We start from the raw sequence: 22,500 nt of genomic DNA on the forward strand, positions 1-22,500 counted from the left end.
TATTTACTCTGACAGGGTATTTTAAATCAAATATGTTGACTCCCATGGGGCATTGGGTTCACTCCTCCAGGGCATTTGAAATTGAGTATGTCAACTCTGGAAATGCATTTACAATTAAACATAATAACCCCTCAAGTCAATCAAATTCTTCATGGAGTCAAAATAGTCAAATTTAAATGCCCATGGTGGTTGACATACTCAGCTAAAAATTCTCTGCCAGAGTGAATCAAATGCCCCATGGGAGTTGAAATAACCGCCCCATTGGAGTCAATCAAATGCTTAACCAGAGTTGACATATTCAATTTCAATAGATGTCATTTATTAATATTATGGACACAGGTAATTTACCATTGGAGCAGGTTGGGGTATATACAGCATGCTTTGCTGACCAGCAGCTGTGTGGTAGAGCAAGTAGCTTAGGGTGGAGGTTTACAATTAGCTACTACTGATAGAAGCAAACAGTACAACATCAAAGCAGGTAACAGTATTACAGTTGTTCTAGTAAAGATTGGGGAACTATGGTGTGATGCTGACGGGACACCCAGAAGGCTGCCGTAGGTAGCTGCCGCGGCAAGAGACGCCGTGCCCGCAAGCCATTTGTATGCATCCGGCTGGTCCATTACCTTGCTTGGCAAGGTCTATTACCACGGTCATAATTATGTAATCCGTCCTGCTGGCCCCCAAGGTCATATATCCCTTTTATTGACGCCGAAACGTTAGAGACCGCTCTAGACTACTGCCAAACCTAACCATACAAATTCATTGTACTGACCCCCAAGGTCATATATCCCTTTTATTGACGCCGAAACGTTAGAGACTGCTCTAGACTGCTGCCAAACCTAACGAAGCAAATTCGCCATCGCCAGTTGCGGAGACTCAGAGATTTCTGAGAAAGTTACTCAATTTACTTACTGTCTTCAACAAATCTGCTCAAACTCTGCAACTTATACAATACTACTTACTGGTAACAGTACTATAACCCTTTTGCATTTGTTGTCGTGCCAGGTTTTCGACTACTACTATCACGTGGGGGGAGTTGGACCGTCGTATTGGGTTGGACCATTTTACTATTTCATCTCTTCCTTCTTCCACGATCATCTGTTGGCCTCCAAGAATTGGACATAGATAGATAGATGTCTCTCAAACTGATTCAGGTTCTTTACACAATTATTTCTAACTTGTGGCTTGTTCTCGAGACAAATGTAAAGTGTTTACACCAAGTTGTGACACACCCAAATTTGGTAGATACACGAGCATATGGCCAAAGTTCGTTCAAAAAACTATCTCAAGTATATCATATAATCTTTTTCAATGTATTCTAGTAATTGAATCCCGTCCAAGTGCTCTGTGAAGTGCATATTGCAGGGACAGCCAGTTACACCACGGATCCTGGTGACAAGTTGAGACTCCGCTGCATGCCAATTGCGACGCTACAAACCGATGTGACAAACGTGTGACGATTGGACCAAGACACCCTTCGGTGTATGCAAATGAACTTGTTTCGTCGAAATCAAGCTACAGTAGCACCACATCAATAAAATTCCGTTAACTTCTGCTGAGACTTACATTAAGCAGTAACAACTGCAGCCTTTTCTCCCTACAAGCAAAGAAAATGTGTTGTATTTATTGTGCTACGGAGCCAGACACTGAAAACGGTCCAACTCCCCCCACGTGATAGTACTTCCAATGGCTGCGAGGAGCGAACCGCGCAAGTGGTTCGGCGACGAGCAGCCAATAAAAGATCACAAACTTACTCTGAAGAAATTTCATTTCATTTTTATGTCATTGCCGGCTTTGCGCCCGTAGGAGTCAGTACTCAGCACTATAAGATTTTTTATTCTTATCTTGCATGAAATACAAGCAAGGTTTTTGTTGACATTGGAACAATGTCAAACTCTAGTTGGTAAAGGGATGTTTTGGAAAGTCCGGCCGGGACCGGCTGGCCCGTTCATTACGAGTCATTGTCATGTCCGGCTACTATGTTTGGTACGTGACACAGTGACTGATATATGTGCGCCGAAAGCCTCCAACAATTGATTACCGCAATCCGCAACTTCATCTCCACGAAGCACAAATTCACCTTGCGCGAATGGCAGAGGCTAGCGGGCTGGATAAATTGGAGTTTCAACGTATTCCCCTTACTCAGACCTGCACTAAACAACTTTTATGCGAAAATAGGTGGTAAATCTGCCCCAAACCAATTCATCCGAATCAACAACGCCGTCCGCGCTGACCTCGCCTGGGCCGCAGACCACCTGGAGCGTGACAGCGGTGTCAAGCTCATCCATCAAATTTACTGGGATGCGAATGCTGCAGACTTAACGATTTTCTGTGATGCCTGCCTTGAAGGTATGGGTTTCTGGTTACCTGACGACCGTGTCGGTTTCTACTCACCCACCCCTGATGGCACGACCGACGAGCACATATTCTTCTTCGAAGCGTTATGTGTCCTATCTGCCATTCACCATGTCACCGATATCCTCCGAGTCCCCCCAGCCACCAAAGTCCTCATCTACACTGATAACGACAATACAGTCGCCATTTTCAATAGGCTCAGATGCCTCCCCCATTACAACACAATCCTCATCGATGCCGCCGACACATGTATCAATTACAACTTACAACTCAGAGTCCTCCACATCGCCGGAGAGCTGAACTGTGTCGCCGATGCCATCTCGAGGAACAACTTTAATGTCGCACGTCAGTACGTCCCTGACCTTATCATTTCACCTTTCATACCCCCTCGATTGCCGCTGGGGGCTCCAAAAAAATGATCCCTACAACTGTGCGTGCCAGGCAACCTAGGACCCCGGTCAATAGCAGAAACGGTCTGATCCCGAAAATGGGGGTTTTGTCCGGACGCCATTTCGCAGTTTCTGTCCGGATTGTACCTGGCCTACCTCAAATTTTGTAAATTTGTCCGGGTTGGTGGATCTGGGGGTTTTTCGGCAAAAATTCGTCCGGATTTGCAGATCTAGCCATTCCAGGGCGTAAAAATCGGCCCAGGTAGGCGCAAAGAGTCCAGAGACGCCCCCAGAGCTTCAACAGACAAGAATCAGTATTCTCGATCTATCTACAAAGTCCATGAGGTTCCTGGAATGGCTGACAGGCTATCCGGGCTTATTGAGCATAACAACTACAAAAACACGTGAAAAGTAAGGACAGTGCACAAAATGTTTAGTGCAAGGATCGAACACTCATTCTCAGGGAAGAGTGGCACACGCCATATCGCGCGCTTCACGACTCAGCTAAGAGACCTTCTGTCCGGATTGCTGCCTGAGGGTGTATGTGCCCTGAGCAATCCTGTCCGGGCTGGGGTTCTGGCTAGTTTCAACGTTTGGTCACTTTCTGTCCGGACTGGCTCCCGGCCGATTTGCAAAAATCCAAATTTTTTGTCCGGATCGGGACCAGACCATTTCTGCTATTGACCGGGGTCCTGGCAACCTCAGAGGGAAGCCTGGTCACGGGAGAAGCTTTTCAGAGAGCGAGCTATCGCCCTCGGACAAACCATCGACAACTCCACATGGAAGACCTATGGTTCCGCCCTCAACTCCTACCTAAACTTCATCAAATTACATGACTTCCCCCTTGATCCAACCCCTGACACCCTTAGTCTATTTACAGTCTACATGTGTCACCATATCAAACCTGGATCCGTCGCAACGTACCTCTCTGGCATTTGCCAGCAACTAGAACCTTATTTCCCCGACATACGCAAAGCACGCAACTCTGCTCTTGTACACCGTACATTGCAGGGGTGCAGGCGTCTGCGTGGTACGCCAACTTCTCGTAAACGCGCCCTCACTCTAGACGACCTTGAATTGGTTGTCAACGCACTAGGAGATTCCTCTGACTACGACGACATCCTTTTTCTCGCACAACTGCTTACTGGCTTCTTTGCCCTTTTCCGCTTGGGAGAAATGACCTACCCAGACGACCCGCAACTCCGTGACCCCCGAAAAGTCACAAAACGAACTTCTGTACGTTTTTCCGACCTTTCCTATCAATTTTTTCTGCCTGGCCATAAGGCCGACAGATTCTTTGAAGGGAATACCATTATCATTCGAAAGAATGGGCATGTCTTCGACCCCCACAAACGTTTCCTCGCATACATCAACGCACGCGACAGCAAATTCCCCTTCAGCTCCCCCCTTTTGGTTGACTAGCAAGGGTGTCATCCCTACCCGATCTTTCTTCATCAAACGCTTGCGTCGTTTCTTTGACTCTGACACCGCCGGCCAATCACTCAGAGCAGGAGGGGCAACTTCCCTTGCTGAAAATGGGGTGCCACCTGCAATTATTCAAGCAATCGGTAGATGGGCATCAGATGCCTTCAAAATCTACATCCGCAAGAACCCCGTTCTCATCCAAGCCTTGCTGTTTGGCCAAACTGCGCGCTCCGCATCATCATACATCCACGCCTTGGATTCCTAATTTTCCTCTTACTATTACAGACTTTTACTTACTCACAGACTTTTTTATCTTTTACTTCTACAGACTTTCCCAACCCCCTCATCCCCCACGACATGGACGTATCCCTTTTCTACATATATACACGCATGTATTCCCTCCTATTTTTTCCCCTCGCTCCTCACATCAATCACTACGTGATCTCATCACCCCTTTTTTTCTTTTTCTTCATATAGGATTATAGCCATACCTCGAGTGGAAATACGTCGGAATCAGGCGCGCGCCGCGCCTGATCTTCCTGACTTTGGCTATTCCCTTATCACTCAGTCAGTCACATCGCCTCTGCATCACGCAAAGCCTAGGCGTCATTGGATGTGCAGAACAACCGCCATAACATAAAACTTAGATTCTCGATGTCGAGCTCACTTTCGGCCAGCCGCTCATATCAACACAGGTGACACCCACAGTAACTAACGAAATTTCATCAGCAGCACCGTCAACTACAGTGTTCTAGTGCTAGCCTCTCCCACATCCTTGAGCCACTTGTCATCCAAGAGCTCCGAGGCTGTAGGTCGTATGCGAGGATCGATGGTCAAACACTTTCGAATGAAGATAGCAGCAGGCGCAATTTCCTTCTCATCCATGACCTTATATGCACGGAGACATATTTCTATTGCTTGAGGGAACAGATTATGCACGCGAAGCAGCGATCCTTTATAAAGAAATTAAGATCCGCTACCTGATAGGTCAAGATGTGATATCTTACCTTGTTCGTCAAAGAAATCTGGCCGACGTTGGCAAGCCTGTAAAAAGCTAGAGGGAAAAGGACCAATATGTTCAAGGATCCGCTGGAGGTGAACATCCTCCAAACTCATGAAGGAGGAATCCCATAGTTTAAAAAGAACTACACCAGTTAGGTACTCGAATACCTAGATGGCCATCTTTTAGTCGATCGGTATGGAAAGACGATCTATATCCTACCAGGCACCCCAATGACCATATATCGACGGGCGTAGACCACGGATGGCCAAGGATAACTTCTGGTGCGCGGAGGAGAGTAGGTTGAACCTGCTTTAGTATGTGTTCCTGGGCGGGTGTTGCTATAGACGGCTGAGCGGATAAGAAACCATCGTTCCCACGTGAGATTGCTTACCGTGACCGTAATCGATCAAACAAATATTGAGGTTGCTTGCATCTTCTCGAAGACCAAAATTAGGGAGGGGCTGCGATTTGACCGTGATAATAGGACTAGGAGATAAATCGGGCTCAATACGAGGCTCATATGTGGCGGAGGGCGTTTCTTCGAGGAAACGAGTTACAGCCGCATCTTCGTGGTCAATATAAATGAGAGTGTTATCGGGTTTCAGATCTGAAGATCAGTCGTTAGCTACGTTCCGCCGGGAGAACTGAAACATATACCTGTGTGCACGAGGTTGCACTGGCTGTGAAGGTAGTCCAAAGCGAGAAGTGTTTGTTTGATGATGCGTTTAGTGACAGCAACACGGATGACACCCTGACCGTTGGGCTGCGACCTTCGGAGGCTGTTGACGTTTGCCCCAAGAACGTTGGTGACGAGACAAATGTGAGGACCATGGTAGCTTGTATCGTAGGTCGCATCGTATAGATGAAGGCAGTGTCTGTAGCCCGGGTGATTAGGATTGGCCGATTTGATGGTTCTAAGAGAGTTCGCCTCGACCAGCAGTCCATCCAGCACGCCGACCGTGGCGTTGACGGTAAGAACCTTGACAGCGACGTAATTCGCAGGGTATGCATTTCTAACATGACTAATTTCATGAACAGATAGTTGCCCAAAGATGCACATACCCGAGTGTGCGCGCGAGCCAGACGCTGGAATAACCGGCCCATCCGAGTTTCCTCACAATCTCAAGCTTGCCCTCCCCCAGCTTCTGTCCTAAGGCAATAGGGTAGTACCCAAAGCCTTGCTCAGGTGACAGCATGTGTGGCTCTTCGTCACAAACAAATTCTTCGCCATCCTCTTTGTCGTTGATCCGCACACTGGTGGAAGACTCGTCGAAAGGTCGTTTAACATTGGGAGCCAGAGAGGTAGACATGAAAGTAAAGTGAGGAGCACAAAACTGCGACAGAGGTGACAGGACAAGCTTGCAATGTGGAGACTTCCGTAGAGCGGTGCGAAGGGAGGTAGCTACAACAAACATTGTGGGATTGGAAGTCCACAAATCACCAAGTACATACTACAATCTAAGTATTAGCGCTTTGCGTCAGCATGCACAAATAACGATACACAAAGTACATGGTCCATGTCGCCAACTGAACTTCTGGTTACAGCTGATTGCGAAACGTTAGAGCAGCTTGCTTCCCGTTCCAGCCCAACCATCTGTTTGTTTGTTGATGGCTGGACATCAGCACCTTCCAAAAGCAGCACCTGCTTTGCTCAAGCTTTGCTTCAACTTTTCCCAGTCTTATCTACATACCTTCACCTCTCCTTCTCCTCGAATAATAATGGCGCGGAATGGTCACAGAAGACACATTGCATAACCTCTCAATAAAATGCTTGCTACCACGTCGCGTCAAATGTTCTGAAAAGCCCTATCGATCAGATTTATTTGGCTTTGGTGTCCGCCGCAAACAAACACACGGTTGAGCTGGAACGGGAACCGAGCTGCTCTAACGTTTCGCAATCAGCTGTAAGAGTGACCACTCGATCCGCGGAACGAATGCCGCTTTCGTCCAAGACCGACACCATTTACATATTTGCGGAAGTACAACCTGTAACATTTGCAACTAAAATTATTGCCTGCTGCGCTCGCAATCATTGACCAAGCGTCAGTTCGGTTAGTCTTGTGCTCGACGTTACAGTGTAGCTCGCATATTGTTTTTGCACGAACAATTTTCGTGATGTCGGGAAAATCAAAATTAGGATATATGTAGAGACATGAAGAGATCAGCACATATCAGTCCGTCACCTTTTCGGGGGAAAAATATGGCTCAGTAATCATTTATATCGGATTGTGAGAATGATCACCATGATATCTATTGACCAGCGTGATTATTTCTGACAAGGGCGATTACCTGGTGAAAATGATCAACACTGGCAATAGTGATGACAACGGCCACCAGAGTCAACATCGACGGGGAGGGTTTGGGATAATTTGGGGTCGTACGTTATCCAATTAATAATATGGCAGTCATATGAAGGTAACGGAATAGTTTTGTGATTATACCAAGATTATACATTGATATCTACATGCCAGTGCTACTAGACTCCAGATAATTCCCGAACATACGCAAGAACCACCGCTTCCGGACCAGAGTTTAATATCTCACCTTGCCAGGCCCACGCCGTGCCGATGTGCTAGCCTCTATTGTTCGATATGATTCCGAATCCTAGTCCCAAGTCCGGTGTTTGGCGGGTGACATCGTGATTGAGAGGGCCTTGGCTCAACCTTGGCTCTTTGCTGAGTGAGGAACATCATTCGGAGTGTCTCCAAACTACTGGAGAACGGCGACGAGGATGAGGACGGTTACATGGAGGAGAAGGAGAAGAGTTGGGTGTGCTCCTGAATATTCGGATTGGCGGAAAGTCTTGGTCGGTCTGCTCGTCGCATCCTGACCCAATGTGGGTCTGATGAGGAGAGGGTGAGAATAAAGTGGGATGAGACGAAGCTGAGGATTCATGGCAGAATTCACTCACAGTGTTTGCACATTATATACGTTTGAGGGCAACAGGAACGAGGTTGGAGCATGACGACTGCCACTCCAATGATGTGGAGTATGTTCTCTCCAACACTCCTGAACTCCACAGGAGTTCAAACAGCACAATTGGAGACCACATTGCACCGGACATCGCAAGGTATGGCTGCCCAGCACTGCGGTATTACGGGTGGCGATGGACAGTTGAAAACGACGAAGAGATTAGACAGAGGGACTCTGTCGTTGATGGGTTCCAGACAGTTCGGACGTTTACGATGGAAATAATTTGCCGTGATGCGATAACTTTGTTGGGAATGCTTGTCAGATCATGATCAAATCATGATAGCGGTCAGCACTGAAAACGATATGACCTCGGCACCTCAGATATGATATCCCTCCTCCTCGTAGGCTGGACAAGGCTTGTTAGAGGTACCAGAGATGATGTGAGGTGATAACCTTCTGATATGCTTGCCAGGAAAAAACTTATTACATACTGGTTGTTCGGACCAGCAGCTTACCAGTGGTGACATGATCTAATAGCCGACTGAAAAGGCTGCCCGCAAGAAGCTGATCAGTTCGCATATGTTCATCAGCTGCCGCAACCACTGATATGCTAATTTCGATTTTTCCGACAGAGCGGCCGTCCAAACCCATGAACCCACCGCTGTCCTCGGTTTTCCAGGTTCAGAACACTTCCAACGGCTCTTACCCGATTTTGTCATCTACATGCATGGACATCTCACTGGTCAATTTGTTGCCCAAGAGGTAGCAAACAATGATTGAAGTTGTGATATTACACCAAATTCTCATCGGAGGAGGAGTTATAGTCAGCTGGTAAAAGTTGACCACTGCGAGCCCTAATCTGCGGATGGGCATCAAAGTAGGCTTGTTTTCTCCTGTCGACAATCGCCCTCCCTGGGTACCAAGTGATATTCTCATAGTGCCTAGCGGACGCTTGACATTTGGATCCACTATGATTGATATGTCAAGGTTTTAAACGCATATGTACATCACACGTTACCGAAGATAGAAGAATGTGACTTGCAGTCTCCATGTCCTCTTCAAATTCTCGGGCTTCACTATCAAGCAACAGCTAGCTATCATCTGGCTCAATAATATCAGCATACAACTCTGAAAGGTGTGATGTTGGCCGGGCTCTACCTTCTCGTGGACAGGCATCAGGCGTAACGTGGCTGCCGTTTCTCCAATCGCTACCTTGATCGGACGTTGCACCCATACCACGATGTGATTCAACATCTTCATTTTCATCCTCGCGTTTGCGTTTGCGTTTTACACCACCGGGACCGCCACCACTGCCTTGGTTTCCGCCACCACCGCGTCCGCGTCCGCCTCTACCACCACCGCGTCCGCCTCTAATACCACCGCCACCACTGCGTCCGCCGCCTTCTTCTCCTCCACCACTAAGTACCGAGTTCGTCCCCACCACCGCCTTCGTCTCCGCCACTTTCATCACCTCCATCATCAGTGTCTGAGGCCGTCAGAAATCTAAACTCTTTCATGTCTGCCACCGAGGAGCCCTTGACAATCTCCATCAACGCCCACGCGAAACGAGCATAGAGAGCTTCATGAGACAATGTGTTTTTGTGATCGAATTAAACGTTGTGATATAGTTGGGTACTTTGAGTGGGTTTGAGGAAATGAACAACGAGTTTGGGACGATAACAAATCCCGCCTGATCAAATAAGCCCAAATGTAGATCCCACCGAAGAGTGAAGAGGTTGCTGGAGCTGTTTATGAGTGAAAGTTGGTCACCACTTAGGTAGACATGCATATTATTTTGATACAGCCGACAAGATGCCAGATCGGCGATAAACCTATGTCGAGGACAAGCATTTTGCATACCCATTTCTTGTTATTCTTGGGAACAACATGGACAGTAGCAAGGCAATCCTGCCATTCCGATACGAGACACTTAGTGTCTCGGTTTTCGCTTATTGCAGTCCAATTTGAAGGCCAAACGCCAGTCATTTGATTGGGGGGCTCGGTCTCCCAGGCCGGGAGTTGTGCATGCGGAAATTCACAGCAAGAAAAATCACAGCATATTGGGTATAGTGCTTCAGATTTTTGGGAACTGATTTGGTAGTAATATATCCCGGGGGGCATAATTGAATTCAGGTCATCATTTATGCGTCCATGAGCATGGCGATCACGAGAAGTGGAGAGATAGCCATCCTCATTACAGGCCAGTATCTGACATGCGGTGATTGCGGTTCCATAGTTTATACCAAAGATAGGAGGACGCCAGTCAAGAGTGGGAAGGCTTAGAAAAGGAAGATTATTGGCTGGATCATGGATGGTAGTCGTGAACTGTGATGTCACACCAGGTCACACCGGCGTCCACCACTCTACCATCTTTCAACTAAACTTGATGCTTGCTTGCAAACGTAAACGCCCTTCCTACGATGATGATTTGGATAAGCGACAGGATGAAAACATAGATATTTCCTCTGCCCTGATGGGAAAAAAACCAAAGACGGGACAAGCTCACGGTGACGAAGATGAAGACCTCTTAAGACTCATCAAGGCATCCATTACAAAACGAGATGTAAAAGAGGGTACACAAGTCGTGAAAATGGCCAAAGGTAAATCAAAAATGGCCAAAGGGGAAGTTGGAGGGGGAAGCTTTCAGAGCATGGGTTATTTAAGTTTTTCTGCTTTTGAAAGTGTCCTAAAGCGTATCACAGGCCTACATGCATCTCTTCTCCGTTCCCTAACCCTTCAAGGCTATCGAATTCCAACTCCAATACAGCGTCTCTCGATACCAGCCCTTCTCGCGGATCCACCGCGAGATCTTGTCGGTATGGCTCGGACAGGTTCAGGCAAATCTTTGGCGTATATGGTGCCTCTTGTGCAAAGGCTCAATGGCCGACATTCTAGCAGTTTTGGTGCCAGAGCTCTTATTTTGCTTCCAACGCGCGAGTTGGCCCTACAGGTCTTGAAAGTTGGCAAGGAATTGGCCCGAGGATGGCAAAGCCAAGGCGATCATGCTGGAGATAAAGATAAAGATGAAGGGAGCTCTTTGAAAGGTCAAAATCTAAGGTGGGGCCTTGTTGTCGGTGGCGAGGGTCTGGACGAGCAGTTTGAAATGGTTACAAGCAATCCGGATATGTGAGTTTGACACTGCCATCAACAAGTACACATTCTCATATTGTTAACTCAGCATAATAGCGACTCCAGGACGACTACTGCACCTCATCGTTGAGATGAATCTTGATTTGAGATCAGTCCAATATGTCGTGTTTGACGAAGCGGATCGCCTTTTTGAAATGGGGTTTGAAACGTCCTTGAATGAAATTCTTCATCGTCTTCCTGCATCTCGTCAAACGGTCCTCTTCTCAGCGACTCTTCCAAAATCTTTGGTGGAGTTTGCTAAAGCAGGTCTTCAAGATCCCAAACTGGTACGATTGGATGCTGAAAGCAAGATTAGCTCGGATTTGAAGATGGCCTTTTTCTCCGTAAAACACACCGAAAAGGATGCTTGTCTCCTAACACTCTTACGCAACGTCATCAAAGTTCCCTTCGGAGCCAGCAATGTTGAACTTGATACCAACGTTTCGGACAAAAAACGTAAAGGGAAATCTAAACATCCGGAACAGTTCACTGCTCCTCATCAAACACTTATTTTCGCTGCAACAAAACATCATGTGGAATATCTTCTGAATTTATTGACCACAGCAGGTTACGCTGTATCTCATATATATGGTTCCCTCGACCAGACAGCTCGTTCAATCCAAATGGATCAGTTTCGTCGCGGACTCACCAACATTCTGGTTGTCACAGATGTCGCCGCTCGCGGTATAGACATCCCCGTATTGGAAAATGTCATCAATTATGATTTCCCGCAGGGTGCAAGGGTTTTCGTTCATCGCGTTGGGCGTACTGCCAGAGCTGGACGGCAAGGATGGGCTTGGTCTTTCATAACCAATCCTGAACTACCTTTCTTGCTCGACCTTCAATTGTTCCTAGGTCGACCACTCGTTAGTGACATTTCCACGGATGGAGGCGACCAAATTTATACGGAAGCGCTGGTCCTGGGGACATTCCAGCGTGACGCCATCGACGACGAGGTAGAATACCTCAGGTCTCTCGACGGTGTCAACCATAGCCTGTCGACCCTTCGGGAAGTCATGAAGCGGGGTCAAGCCATGTATGAACGCAGTAAGGGAAAGGCAAGCCCTCAGAGTTATAAACGAGCAAAGGAGATGATGAAAGACTCAAAGTGGATGCTTGCTGGATCAGATTCTGGCATACATCCTGTCCTTCTTCGAGGCACAGATGCAGACCAGAAAAGGAAGATCGAGGAAGCAAGAAAAAATTTGCTGCGCACCGTCAACTCGTTCAGTCCTTCCGAAACCGTCTTTGAACTCGGTTCGAAGGGAAGCTCCGCCAACGCTGGCCTGATGAAAGAACGACGCAAGGCGTTAGAGAGATGCGCTGAGAGAACTGCATTGTCTGCCAGCAAGGTTGAGGCCGAATCGGAACAAGATAACTCAACATCCAATCAACATGTTGAAATGGCAGATGAAGACGATATCGCCGTATGACTCCCTTCCTTATTTCATAAATATTTCTCAAATGCGTCTGTTCAGGCTGTTTTCAATGATTCTGATAAGAGGCAGGGCTACCGAGACGAAGAATTTTATATGTCTCATTATCAAAAAAACGCCATGACTGAAAAAGGGTTGGCCTAGCTTTTATATTTACCCAACTCATTGATTGATTTGTTTTTAGTTATTCCCTGACGGACGGAGCATCTTCGTTCGCCAAACAAGCTCAAAAGATCTCATTCCAGTTAGAGGGAGATGAGGGTGCTGCAGCGCGAAAAAATCAGCTCAACTGGGATAAGAAAAAGAAAAGGTTCATTAAAGGAGATGGCGTTGGCGCCGACAACGTGAAAATGGTGAGGACGGAAAATGGGACACGGCTCCCAGCGACATACCGTAGTGGCCGTTTCGACGAATGGAAAGCCAAAAATCGAGTATCTCTGCCTCGCATTGGTGAGCAAGAAAACAGCGCAACGGTTGGACGTAGACCTGCCGGCCAAAAGTTCAAACACAACAAGATTGTTGCTCCGAAACAGTTGGACAAGCTCAGCTTGACTTACGAGCGCAAAGTCAGACAACTGAAAAAGAAAGAAGAAACCGATGGAACCCCATCACGACCAGAAAAACATGGAAGAAGCCGATACGGAGGAAAATCCTACGGACGCGTGAAAACGGAACTCAAGTCAAGTGAACAAATCCGGAAAGAGAGAAAGAAGTCAGAACGGCGGAAGGCGAAAAATGCTAGGCCATCTCGTGGTAGCAAGAACGGACGACGTTAGTTGTGGTTAAGGGTTGTGGTGAAGGATTTATTGCATTGGGCTATTTCCGGCTGGGTATCATGGAGACTTTGCATATTCCCATTTTGCACCCTTGCCAGGTACGACGTTTGCGGGATTGTTTTCTAGCAGATCAACCCCCACAGACCGAAGAGCGTTGACACACCACTCAGGATAACCTGTGTCACCGAAGTAGTTCGAAAAAAATGAACGTAAATAATCGGGAAATGTCCCAGCGATAATAGCGGAGCGTGCGCGGCCCATAACTTGCGCCTGGAACACTATGTTGTGTATGGTGAGGGCTGGTGAACGAAATTAGGATGGGCAGGCTCCACGAGCTAAAATCTCATTACCATGAGCAGCCACTGTTTCATGCGTGACGATGTGATGTAGCATGGCGCGCGATGTTTTCTCAGAGCAAGTAGGACAGGGACATGCTTCGTCGATTGGCCCGAAATCTTGGGCATGTTTGCTTAGCTCTGCAAATGGACCTCAGCACGACTATACGTGTCTGATTCGAGCTTCTCACTGAGGTTGAGAGGTCCCTGGTGGGTCAGAGCGACTCCAAAGCGAGCAGTCCGCGTCGGAAAAACACAGTCTGCCTGAAACACTATGAGAAAGAGAGGTAGGTATGAAACACAATCTCACCATGTCTACCCCAAGAGCAACACAGACGAGGAGGTCTGAAGGTGATGATTAAAACAGTTGTTGACCGCTGTATTGTCAATCGCACCTTCAGCAAAGCCAATGCCCATGGAGTAGCGAGGTCCTGTGAGCGCGGTAAGCTAGGAGATCAGCGAACACCAACTGCTTACTTTCTTCGGGGAGCTTATCCGCGCATTGCTTGATTCTGTGCTCCACTTAGCTTGTTTGCTATCACAAGAGAATCTTTCTTACATGCGCCAGAATGTATCTGGATCGCCCTCTATGAGAAGGTTGACGTTGTTAAAACTTTGAATTCACCTTTCTCCTCACCCCCGCTAAGACCACCAATTGCATATCCAGCAACTCCGTCTCTCCGTGCAATCATCTCATCTAAGCATCGATCTCGAAGAGCAGGGTCGAGACCCCCTTGAACAATGGCAAATAGGTTCTGGGTGTCTTTTTTTCCTGATTGCTCGTGTTGCCTGATGCATCTGTCAAGCCATCTCACAGATCGCTCCATAGCCTCCCCCACTCGTGGGCCAGTCGTCAAACTTGAAACTGGCCGTAAAATTAGCACAACCCGTTTAAGATTAAGAAATGACTGACCTACATCGTCAAGTTGCATAATGATGTCCGCACCAATGGCATGTTGAATGGATATACTTTCTTCTGGCTACCTTGACGGTCGGCGATCAAAAATAAGTGTCCCATATGAAACTGCTCACAGTAAGCATCGTCGGTTCACCGGTGAAAGGGCTGGCGAACAGGGCGCCCTCTTCAGTTATCGTTGTAAATTTGCTCAGCGAAACAAGCTGAAATCCTCCACTATCCTGTCAAAAGGAAACACAATTAAAATTACAGCATCAACAAGAATGCATAGTAGCGTACTGTCAGCAAGTTCCTATGCCATCCCTGAAATTTGTGGGCCCCTCCTGCCTCGTTTAAGACTTTCAATCCAGGGCGCAGGTTCAAGTGATAGGTGTTATTTAGGATAAGGGTCACACCGAGAAGTTCTACTTGCTGAGGGGTTAAGCCTTTGATTGCTGCTTGTGTCGCCACAGGCATGAATGTTGGAAGCATGGTTACTCCATCTTCAAGGAAAATCAAGAGAGTTCTGTCGATCGAGAGCAATGCTTACGAGCAAGTGTCATCCGCGAGACGCGAGCTTTCGTCGTATGGCACTTCGCGATGATCTCGAACTGCATTGCTATGCGGCCTAGATAATTACTTCTTGCCAGAATTAATACTTAATTTGGGGCAGGAAGAGCTTGATGAGGCAGCAGGCAGGCAGAATGAGGCTTGATGAATGCGTCAACACGTGACATAATTCAAGTTGTCCAGCACGTCGACAACAGGTCAACAGCCTGCTGCTCATCGCTGATCCCCGCAATGCGCTCCCGCTTTCTGGCTGTCATATGGCTTTATATTATTCCTACCATTACGGCTTTCTATCTGCCAGGCGCCGCTCCCCGCAACTATGTCGAGGGTGAACAGGTCGACATCTTTGTGAATGCCCTCACACCCATGCTTACTGGAAGCAATGATGCAAAATTGGTACCAGTCATTTCTTGGAATGACGCTCTTTGTCCTGCTTGACTTTCCTCGTAGAAATCTCTCATCAACTGTGAGCAGGCCGCACGCTCAAGAAATGTCGTACCAACTCCTTATTTCAGATGACTATTATCATCCAAATTTTCATTTCTGTGAGCCTGAAGGAGGGCCAGTGAAGCAACCCGAGTCACTGGGGTCGATTTTGTTTGGTGATAGAATTTTTAACTCCCCGTACAAGGTGAGTCCGTTCACCTGTGGTCTGAGAAGATTTGAGAAGTTTATACATTTCCTAGATCAAAATGCTGCAGAAAAATGGCACCTGCGAGACACTCTGTGTAGTTCCCAATGTAACAGGAGAGGAAGCAAAGTTCATTAATGACCGGATCCGAGAAGACTATGCTCTTAACTGGCTCGTCGACGGACTCCCGGCTGCCGAGATGAAAATTGACCTGCGGAATAACGACTTATTTTTTGACATGGGGTTTAACCTCGGAGATAATGAAGGTCCACGCCAGAATTTGCCGACGATGAACAATCACTACGAAATTGTTCTGAGGTAAGCCACGACCTTCCTTCAAATCTGACGTAGAAATGACCATGACCATGTTCAGATATCACAAGCCTACTCCAGACACATTCCGCATCGTCGGAGTTCTCGTATGGCCTGCGAGGTTTGTCGTCCATTTTATACATTTAATGTCATCCTGTCTGATAATGTCAATTAGCATAGGTGGTCCTCAAGACTCTGCCGCAAGCTGCGACCCGGCTGTTCCCCTAATTTTGAGTGAGGACCATAGCCAACCCATTCGTTATAGCTATCGTGTTACCTGGAATGTGAGTGAAGGCAAATAGCATACATTCCTGATATCAATGCACCTTTTTTTTTCAGGAATCTGATACACCATGGGCAGGTTCTACATTGTCTTGCGAAAGTCTTTTCCCTGAACTCGTTTTGTTTTTAGGCAACTCGATGGGATAACTATCTTCACATTTTTGATCCCCGGATTCACTGGTTCAGTCTCATTAACTCGCTTGTCATCGTCGTGTTTCTCTGCGTGATGGTATCGATGATTCTGATCCGGAGTGTTACTCGTGATGTATACCTGTTTGCAACAAATTTGTCAAAATTTATGGCTCACTCGACCTCCAGATATCTCGGTACAACGCCATCGATCTCAGTGTAAGTCTTTCCTCGTTGTTCTTGAGGTGTATCCACTCAACCACTCGCAGGAGGATGTTCAAGAAGATTGGGGATGGAAGTTGGTTCATGGGGAAGTTTTCCGCACTCCTACAAATCCCCTAATCCTTTCTGTCATGGTTGGGAATGGTTCTCAGCTATGCGCGATGGTCGCGGTTACTCTAGGTCAGGCAGCTGTGCATAAATTAGGGCGCGCACTAAATTCTCCCAGTATTCGCACTTTTGGGCTTCCTCTCGCCTTCCAATCGAGGTTCGCTCGCAACTGTAATGATGGTGTGCTGGACTCTCTTCGGCGGGTATGTCAATGCTCTGTTGTCCCATACCTATCCCAACAAACATTGTCCAGGATCGGAGGGTATTTTTCTAGTCGTGTTTATGCTTCTTTAGGTGGCACCGATCGAAGAAAAACTGCTTTCTTGACTGCTACCATCTTACCAGTGTATGTTTTTCTTGGAAAGCAGGAAAAGTATCTCATTTGTGGTATTCAGCGTTATATTCATCATCGTCTTTCTTTTGAACCTTTTCCTACTCACTGCGGGCTCTTCGGGGGCTGTTCCATTTGGTGGGTGTTGTGGCCTCTACCTTTTGTTTGAATTTCATTACATTTTTTCTTCAGGTACCATGGTGCTTATTATCCTGCTGTGGTTTGGCATTTCTGCACCACTGTCTGCCATTGGGTCATATTTTGGTTCAAAGCATGGGGTATGCTAACATTGCAATTCTATTGTAAAACTGTCGTTAAATTTCCCTACAGGGTATACGTCACCCCGTACGCGTTCACCAAATCCCTCGCCAAATTCCCCCTGGACCTAAATACCTCAAACCATGGGTAAGATAATCATCATACCTTAAAGTTCTCCTAGAAAGGTCTTATGCTATTGATTGATAGATCGCGGCTTTGCTAAGTGGTATTCTCCCTTTCGGTTCGCCTTCTCATATATCAACCTTTCTTGAACTCAATTGCGACACCTAGGCGCTGCATTCGTTGAGCTGTACTTCGTACTTTCGAGTCTCTTCGCCTCCCGCGCATACTATGCGTTTGGATTCTTGGCGTTGACAGCAGCCGTTGTGTCCCTGACGACGGCCACGGTGACCATCCTTTTCACCTATTTCATCCTTTGTGCCGAAGAGTACAGGTATGGAACTTCTGTTTGCGCTTCCCCTATCCTGATCTTGTGTTTGTGTAGGTGGCATTGGCGGTCGTTCCTTATTGGTGGTGGAAGTGCATTCTGGGTCATGGCATACGGGATATTCTATTGGGCATCTCGGCTTTCGCTCGACTCTCTATCAAGCGTCGTCCTCTACCTTGGATACCTGTTCCTTATTGCTCTGCTCGACTTTTTGATCACAGGTAAGCCTCCATCACTTTGGCCTGATCCGCCGATTGAGCTGGTATATAGGTACCATTGGATTCTTGGCATCATATTGGGCCGTTCGTAGACTCTACAGTGCCATTCGCATTGATTAGAGCCTGAGATTCGTGTACACATATCTCTCCGTGAGCCAAAAGATAGAAATTCTGAGTCATCCTCGATGCATTAAGATGTTTCCAGAATCAAAATGCAAATCTTGTCTTTCCCGGCTCGCATAATGGCAACCCGTCCGTCGATGAGATGTTCGATTGGGATATGTGTTTGAATATCGCAAACAACGATGTCGTTCACATACAGGCCTCGTGATGCCACCAGTGCCCGTGCAGCGGCTATTCAAGTAAAAATGCAATGAGATTGAGTCTGGTAGGGAGACCAGCACGTACAATTAGAGGAAGCGAGCCCATGCCTGCTTGCTAGTTTATAAATAGGCGTCGCTCTCATCTCCTCCTCGGAAACCAGAACAAGTCGTGGATCGTCCTTGAGAGCCAAGAGAATGTCCTTGACTTTGAGACCAGCATAATCCGACTCAAAGAAAAGACCAGTCAGCGTCTCCGCATTTACCAGCCCCTCAGCTGATGTGGGTGAGTTCAGTGAGAGATCTCGCTAAGAAAAAAACTGCTCACGAGTGTGAACCATTTCTGTCACTTCGGCTGCAAGACGACGCTGAGCAACTCTTTTTTCGGGATGGTCCTGAACGAGAGCGTAAGCGAAATTGCTGGCGATATTTGACATGTAGTACGAACGACATGAACCCCCATGACATTTTGAATATCTTGCGAAGTCATCAGTGTAAAAAGGTTCAGGTACCTTTCAACATCTGCATCGGATACTTTCAAGAAGTACTGGTATGGCGGGTTAGAATACGAAGACCTAGCGAGAAAGCTACGAATCACCTGGTAAAAATCAAAAACACTAGTTTGGTCTGGGTTGAGCCAAATGGCGTTGCCTGCACTCTTCCCAAATTTCTCTCCAGAGGAAGTAGTCAACAGAGGGGTTGTAATTCCGTATGCTCCTGTATGACTTGTCGCCGGTGCGCTAGGACCATCATCAAGCCGGCCAATGAGTTCCAACCCTGCCAAAATGTTTCCCCATTGATCTGACCCGCCAACTTGGATGGAACAGTTATGATGCTTGTAGAGATGGTAAAAATCGTAAGCTTGGAGGAGTTGGTAGGTGAACTCCGTAAACGATAAGCCCTGCTGGGAACTTAACCGTGCTCGCACGCTAGCCAGATAGCATGAGATATATTAATTGAGGGCAAAGGCATGGACTCGCACCTCTCCCTGTTTAGCATTGTGTTGACGCGTGCATGGATACCGACAGATTGAAGAAAATCAAGCATGGTGAGTTGCGAATGCCATTTTAGATTGCTTTCCACGACAGGAAGAAAGCGCTCTTCCTGCACTGCTCCATGACGCGTTTCTGCGTAGGCCACAGCTCGGCTAAAAAAGGACCGCACACTTTTTTGAAGACACTGAACATTGTTTTCAACCTGTTCGACGTCTGCTAATTGCCGCTCAACCGATCGCCCCGAAGGGTCCCCAACGCGCCCTGTTGCTCCACCTATCTAGCAATGGAATACTGTTTATATCACGGGAAGTGCTGAAGCGCAGAAGAGCGATACTTACGAGGGGGATGACTCTGTGGCCGCGAAGATGGAAATGAAGAAGGCACATAAGAGGGATCAAGTGGCCAACATGCAATGAGCTTGCAGTAGGATCTATTCCCGCGTATACACCCTGCGTTGTTTGGAGCGAAACACGGAGGTGATCGCGTCTGTAGGAGTGGGTGTCAGCAGAAGGCCTATGAGTGCGAGGGATACATACCTGGTGACATCGTGAATGAATCCTCTGCGAACAAGGTCGTCCAAAAGTTCAGGTGGATGGTTAATGACAGAGCTTGTAGTAAGCCTGCGTTTGTTATATACTCCAAGTAGAAACTGCACAGATCTTCGTGGTATCATAACAATTAATATATTATTATTACTATTATTAATTATTTCCGGGATATCCCGAGAGCTGTTATAGTTTTCAAACTAAGGTTTATCGGTCATCGCCATTCTCAATCGACTTCATCCCCATCGCTCTCGACCGCAAGAATGGGCTGTACGTTGTCTATATTCCTTTGCTCGTCTTTTATTTCAGTACCTCTAATCTGCATGCTGGTTAGCCAACAAACCTCGTGGACTTCAAGCCGCTCGCAAACTCCGTACCGACCGACGGGAAAATCGCTGGGTTTGTCCAGCAATCATCCACTTGTTCAATCATCTCACAACACATTAAACAGGCAGATAAAGCGTACAAAAAGCGCGCCCTTGGAAACATCTACAAGACCTCGCCTACTGGAGGTTCCTCGCATGCGAAGGGAATCGTTTTGGAGAAAGTGGGCGTTGAGGCCAAGCAACCCAACTCAGCCATCCGCAAATGTGTCCGTGTGCAGCTGATTAAGAATGGAAAGAAGGTCACCGCTTTCGTACCAGTGCGTTCACATCTTACTTTTTGTGTTGTGCATCCTTCACCTCTTATCCAGAACGATGGTTGCCTGAACTTTGTCGATGAGAATGACGAGGTTCTCATTTCTGGATTCGGTCGTCGTGGAAAGGCGAAAGGTGATATTCCAGGTGTCCGATTCAAAGTGGTGAAGGTTTCTGGTGTCGGCCTTCTGGCTCTATGGAAAGAGAAAAAGGTCCGTGTCGTCTTATTCGAGTCTCTAACATGTTGGCCAAACTCTATGTTACATAGGAAAAGCCCAGATCATAAACGCTGGATACTCTTCCTCCTACTATGGCCATGTTGTACTCTTCATCATCCAAAAATCTATGACATGTTATGTTGAGATAAACTTTGGATGAAGCATTAAGCGAGCCTGGCTAGAGAATGTTGCCGTACGCTACAGTGATTTGTCCTTCGGCTATGTATATAAGATTAGCCAGTGAGATGATCAAGAGATGATTTATTTGAGGCTTGATTATGAACGGTCCTCGTCGGAAAGTACCTCCACCTCCCCCGAGGTATAGCCTTCCCAAATTGCCGGAAACGCTTGAGACACCTGCGTTGCCCCCTCGCAGACCAAAGCAACCGCCCTTGCCGTCAGTAAATAGTGACCTCGCCAGGTTACTTGCTCGCCGCCCGCCCCCACCCCCTAGACGCTCGACGCGCTCTGTCCCGTTGGACCACTCTCGTGAAGAATTCCAACACCAACATAAACCTCCCATTAAGCCCAATTATACACCTCCTCCTATACCAAACTTCGCAACTAAGCCAGTTCTTGTTGCGCAAGTTATCACCCAAAGCGATCCATCATGCTTGGAATGTCGCGACTTCTCATCCGTCGACGCCCATGCCGCATGTTACCCCCGCCATTCGGTCGTGTCCTTGGAATCCTTATCTCAGGAACTCACAGAGCCTTTCGGCAGCGAGGTAGACAAGGCCAGGGCAATATTTACTTGGCTTCACCACAACATTGCCTACGACGCTGAGTCGTTCTTCTCCGGAAATATCAGACCTGCAACGCCAGAGTCTACGCTGTCGTCAGGCGTCGCTGTTTGCGACGGATATGCAGGACTTTTCAAATACCTTGCAGAGTGTATCGGTTTGCAAGTGCACAAGGTGACGGGTCATGGCAAGGGTGTTGGTTACGCTGCACTTGAGCCCAACGATCCCATCCCTCCCAAACAAATGAATCATGCATGGAATTGCATTCTAATGGATGGCGAGTGGCACCTTATCGATTCCTGTTGGGGTGCTGGATACCTCGACGGTGCGACGTACACTCCACGCTTCACGCCGACGTGGTTTACTTCTCCCCCACTTGAATTCGGCAGGCGTCATTTTCCAGACGATCCAACCTATCAGTTACTGTCAGAGGACGAGGGTGGTCCAATCACATGGGAAGAGTATATATGCGAGCCAGAGGGACCACAGCTTTTCCGGAACTTTTATGATCTCGACCTTCACCCCTACTCCCTTCAACCTTCCACTAAGATGATAGAGGGCGGGCGATTTACCACGTTCATTGTCAACAAACGATGCGAGCATATGTCGACAGCCGAGGCTGACAACTATGTCTTTCTTTTAAACACTGGGTCAGGGGCGTCGGTTCCCTTGACCAATACCCAGGGAGGTTGGAGCGTCACATTGAACATTCCACCAAGTACTGAGGTGACTCTTCTTTCTGTCACTGTTATATCAGACCAAGATGCAAAGGGCCTTGGTGTGTTTGGATACCAGAATTCCGTTGGTAGGAAGGGTATGTCGTTTGGTGTGTTGGCAAGGTGGACATCCGAATGAAATTCATTATGTGTGATTAAT

The 22,500-nt window shown here is 47.4% G+C and overlaps 7 protein-coding genes across 7 annotated transcripts; 3 read left to right on the forward strand and 4 right to left on the reverse strand.

The window, feature by feature from the left end:
• Positions 1–4,910: 4,910 nt before the first annotated feature.
• LACBIDRAFT_293078 (uncharacterized protein) lies at positions 4,911–6,587 on the reverse strand (the record flags this gene model as incomplete). Its single annotated transcript, XM_001877704.1, has 6 exons — positions 4,911–5,122; positions 5,177–5,339; positions 5,392–5,510; positions 5,564–5,779; positions 5,830–6,194; positions 6,235–6,587. 6 exons carry the CDS (start codon positions 6,585–6,587, stop codon positions 4,911–4,913), a joined length of 1,428 nt encoding a protein of 475 aa, XP_001877739.1.
• Positions 6,588–8,875: 2,288 nt separating this feature from the next.
• LACBIDRAFT_324078 (uncharacterized protein) lies at positions 8,876–9,562 on the reverse strand (the record flags this gene model as incomplete). The annotated part of the gene is made up of 2 exons (XM_001877705.1): positions 8,876–9,053; positions 9,210–9,562. The coding sequence occupies 2 exons, from the start codon at positions 9,560–9,562 to the stop codon at positions 8,876–8,878; spliced, it is 531 nt and encodes a 176-aa protein (XP_001877740.1).
• A 3,660-nt stretch (positions 9,563–13,222) lies between these two features.
• On the reverse strand, positions 13,223–15,273 carry LACBIDRAFT_189073 (uncharacterized protein; the record flags this gene model as incomplete). Its single annotated transcript, XM_001877706.1, has 12 exons — positions 13,223–13,725; positions 13,777–13,902; positions 13,953–14,025; positions 14,072–14,106; positions 14,157–14,192; positions 14,239–14,273; positions 14,321–14,336; positions 14,387–14,626; positions 14,675–14,741; positions 14,794–14,898; positions 14,957–15,159; positions 15,207–15,273. The coding sequence occupies 12 exons, from the start codon at positions 15,271–15,273 to the stop codon at positions 13,484–13,486; spliced, it is 1,245 nt and encodes a 414-aa protein (XP_001877741.1). The 3' UTR covers positions 13,223–13,483.
• Positions 15,274–15,457: 184 nt separating this feature from the next.
• On the forward strand, positions 15,458–18,285 carry LACBIDRAFT_247126 (uncharacterized protein; the record flags this gene model as incomplete). The annotated part of the gene is given in 19 exon segments (XM_001877342.1): positions 15,458–15,622; positions 15,715–15,718; positions 15,742–15,857; positions 15,913–16,175; positions 16,231–16,290; positions 16,345–16,453; positions 16,509–16,568; positions 16,582–16,716; positions 16,770–16,799; positions 16,850–16,982; positions 17,029–17,113; positions 17,164–17,256; positions 17,306–17,379; positions 17,434–17,519; positions 17,572–17,646; positions 17,707–17,740; positions 17,791–17,953; positions 18,005–18,168; positions 18,218–18,285. The coding sequence occupies 19 exon segments, from the start codon at positions 15,458–15,460 to the stop codon at positions 18,283–18,285; spliced, it is 1,917 nt and encodes a 638-aa protein (XP_001877377.1).
• A 70-nt stretch (positions 18,286–18,355) lies between these two features.
• Positions 18,356–20,153, reverse strand: LACBIDRAFT_246777 (uncharacterized protein; the record flags this gene model as incomplete). The annotated part of the gene is made up of 8 exons (XM_001877707.1): positions 18,356–18,519; positions 18,574–18,762; positions 18,814–18,880; positions 18,934–19,032; positions 19,084–19,414; positions 19,468–19,757; positions 19,819–19,966; positions 20,017–20,153. 8 exons carry the CDS (start codon positions 20,151–20,153, stop codon positions 18,356–18,358), a joined length of 1,425 nt encoding a protein of 474 aa, XP_001877742.1.
• Positions 20,154–20,241: 88 nt separating this feature from the next.
• LACBIDRAFT_189243 (40S ribosomal protein S23) lies at positions 20,242–21,156 on the forward strand. The gene is made up of 5 exons (XM_001877343.1): positions 20,242–20,295; positions 20,360–20,424; positions 20,477–20,668; positions 20,720–20,875; positions 20,932–21,156. The coding sequence occupies exons 1-5, from the start codon at positions 20,289–20,291 to the stop codon at positions 20,947–20,949; spliced, it is 438 nt and encodes a 145-aa protein (XP_001877378.1). The 5' UTR covers positions 20,242–20,288; the 3' UTR covers positions 20,950–21,156.
• Positions 21,157–21,159: 3 nt separating this feature from the next.
• Positions 21,160–22,479, forward strand: LACBIDRAFT_313701 (uncharacterized protein; the record flags this gene model as incomplete). Its single annotated transcript, XM_001877344.1, has 1 exon — positions 21,160–22,479. One exon carries the CDS (start codon positions 21,160–21,162, stop codon positions 22,477–22,479), a length of 1,320 nt encoding a protein of 439 aa, XP_001877379.1.
• Positions 22,480–22,500: the final 21 nt, after the last annotated feature.

The sequence above is a fragment of the Laccaria bicolor genome, genomic scaffold (assembly GCF_000143565.1).
Source record: "Laccaria bicolor S238N-H82 LACBIscaffold_5 genomic scaffold, whole genome shotgun sequence".
NCBI lineage: Eukaryota > Fungi > Basidiomycota > Agaricomycetes > Agaricales > Hydnangiaceae > Laccaria > Laccaria bicolor.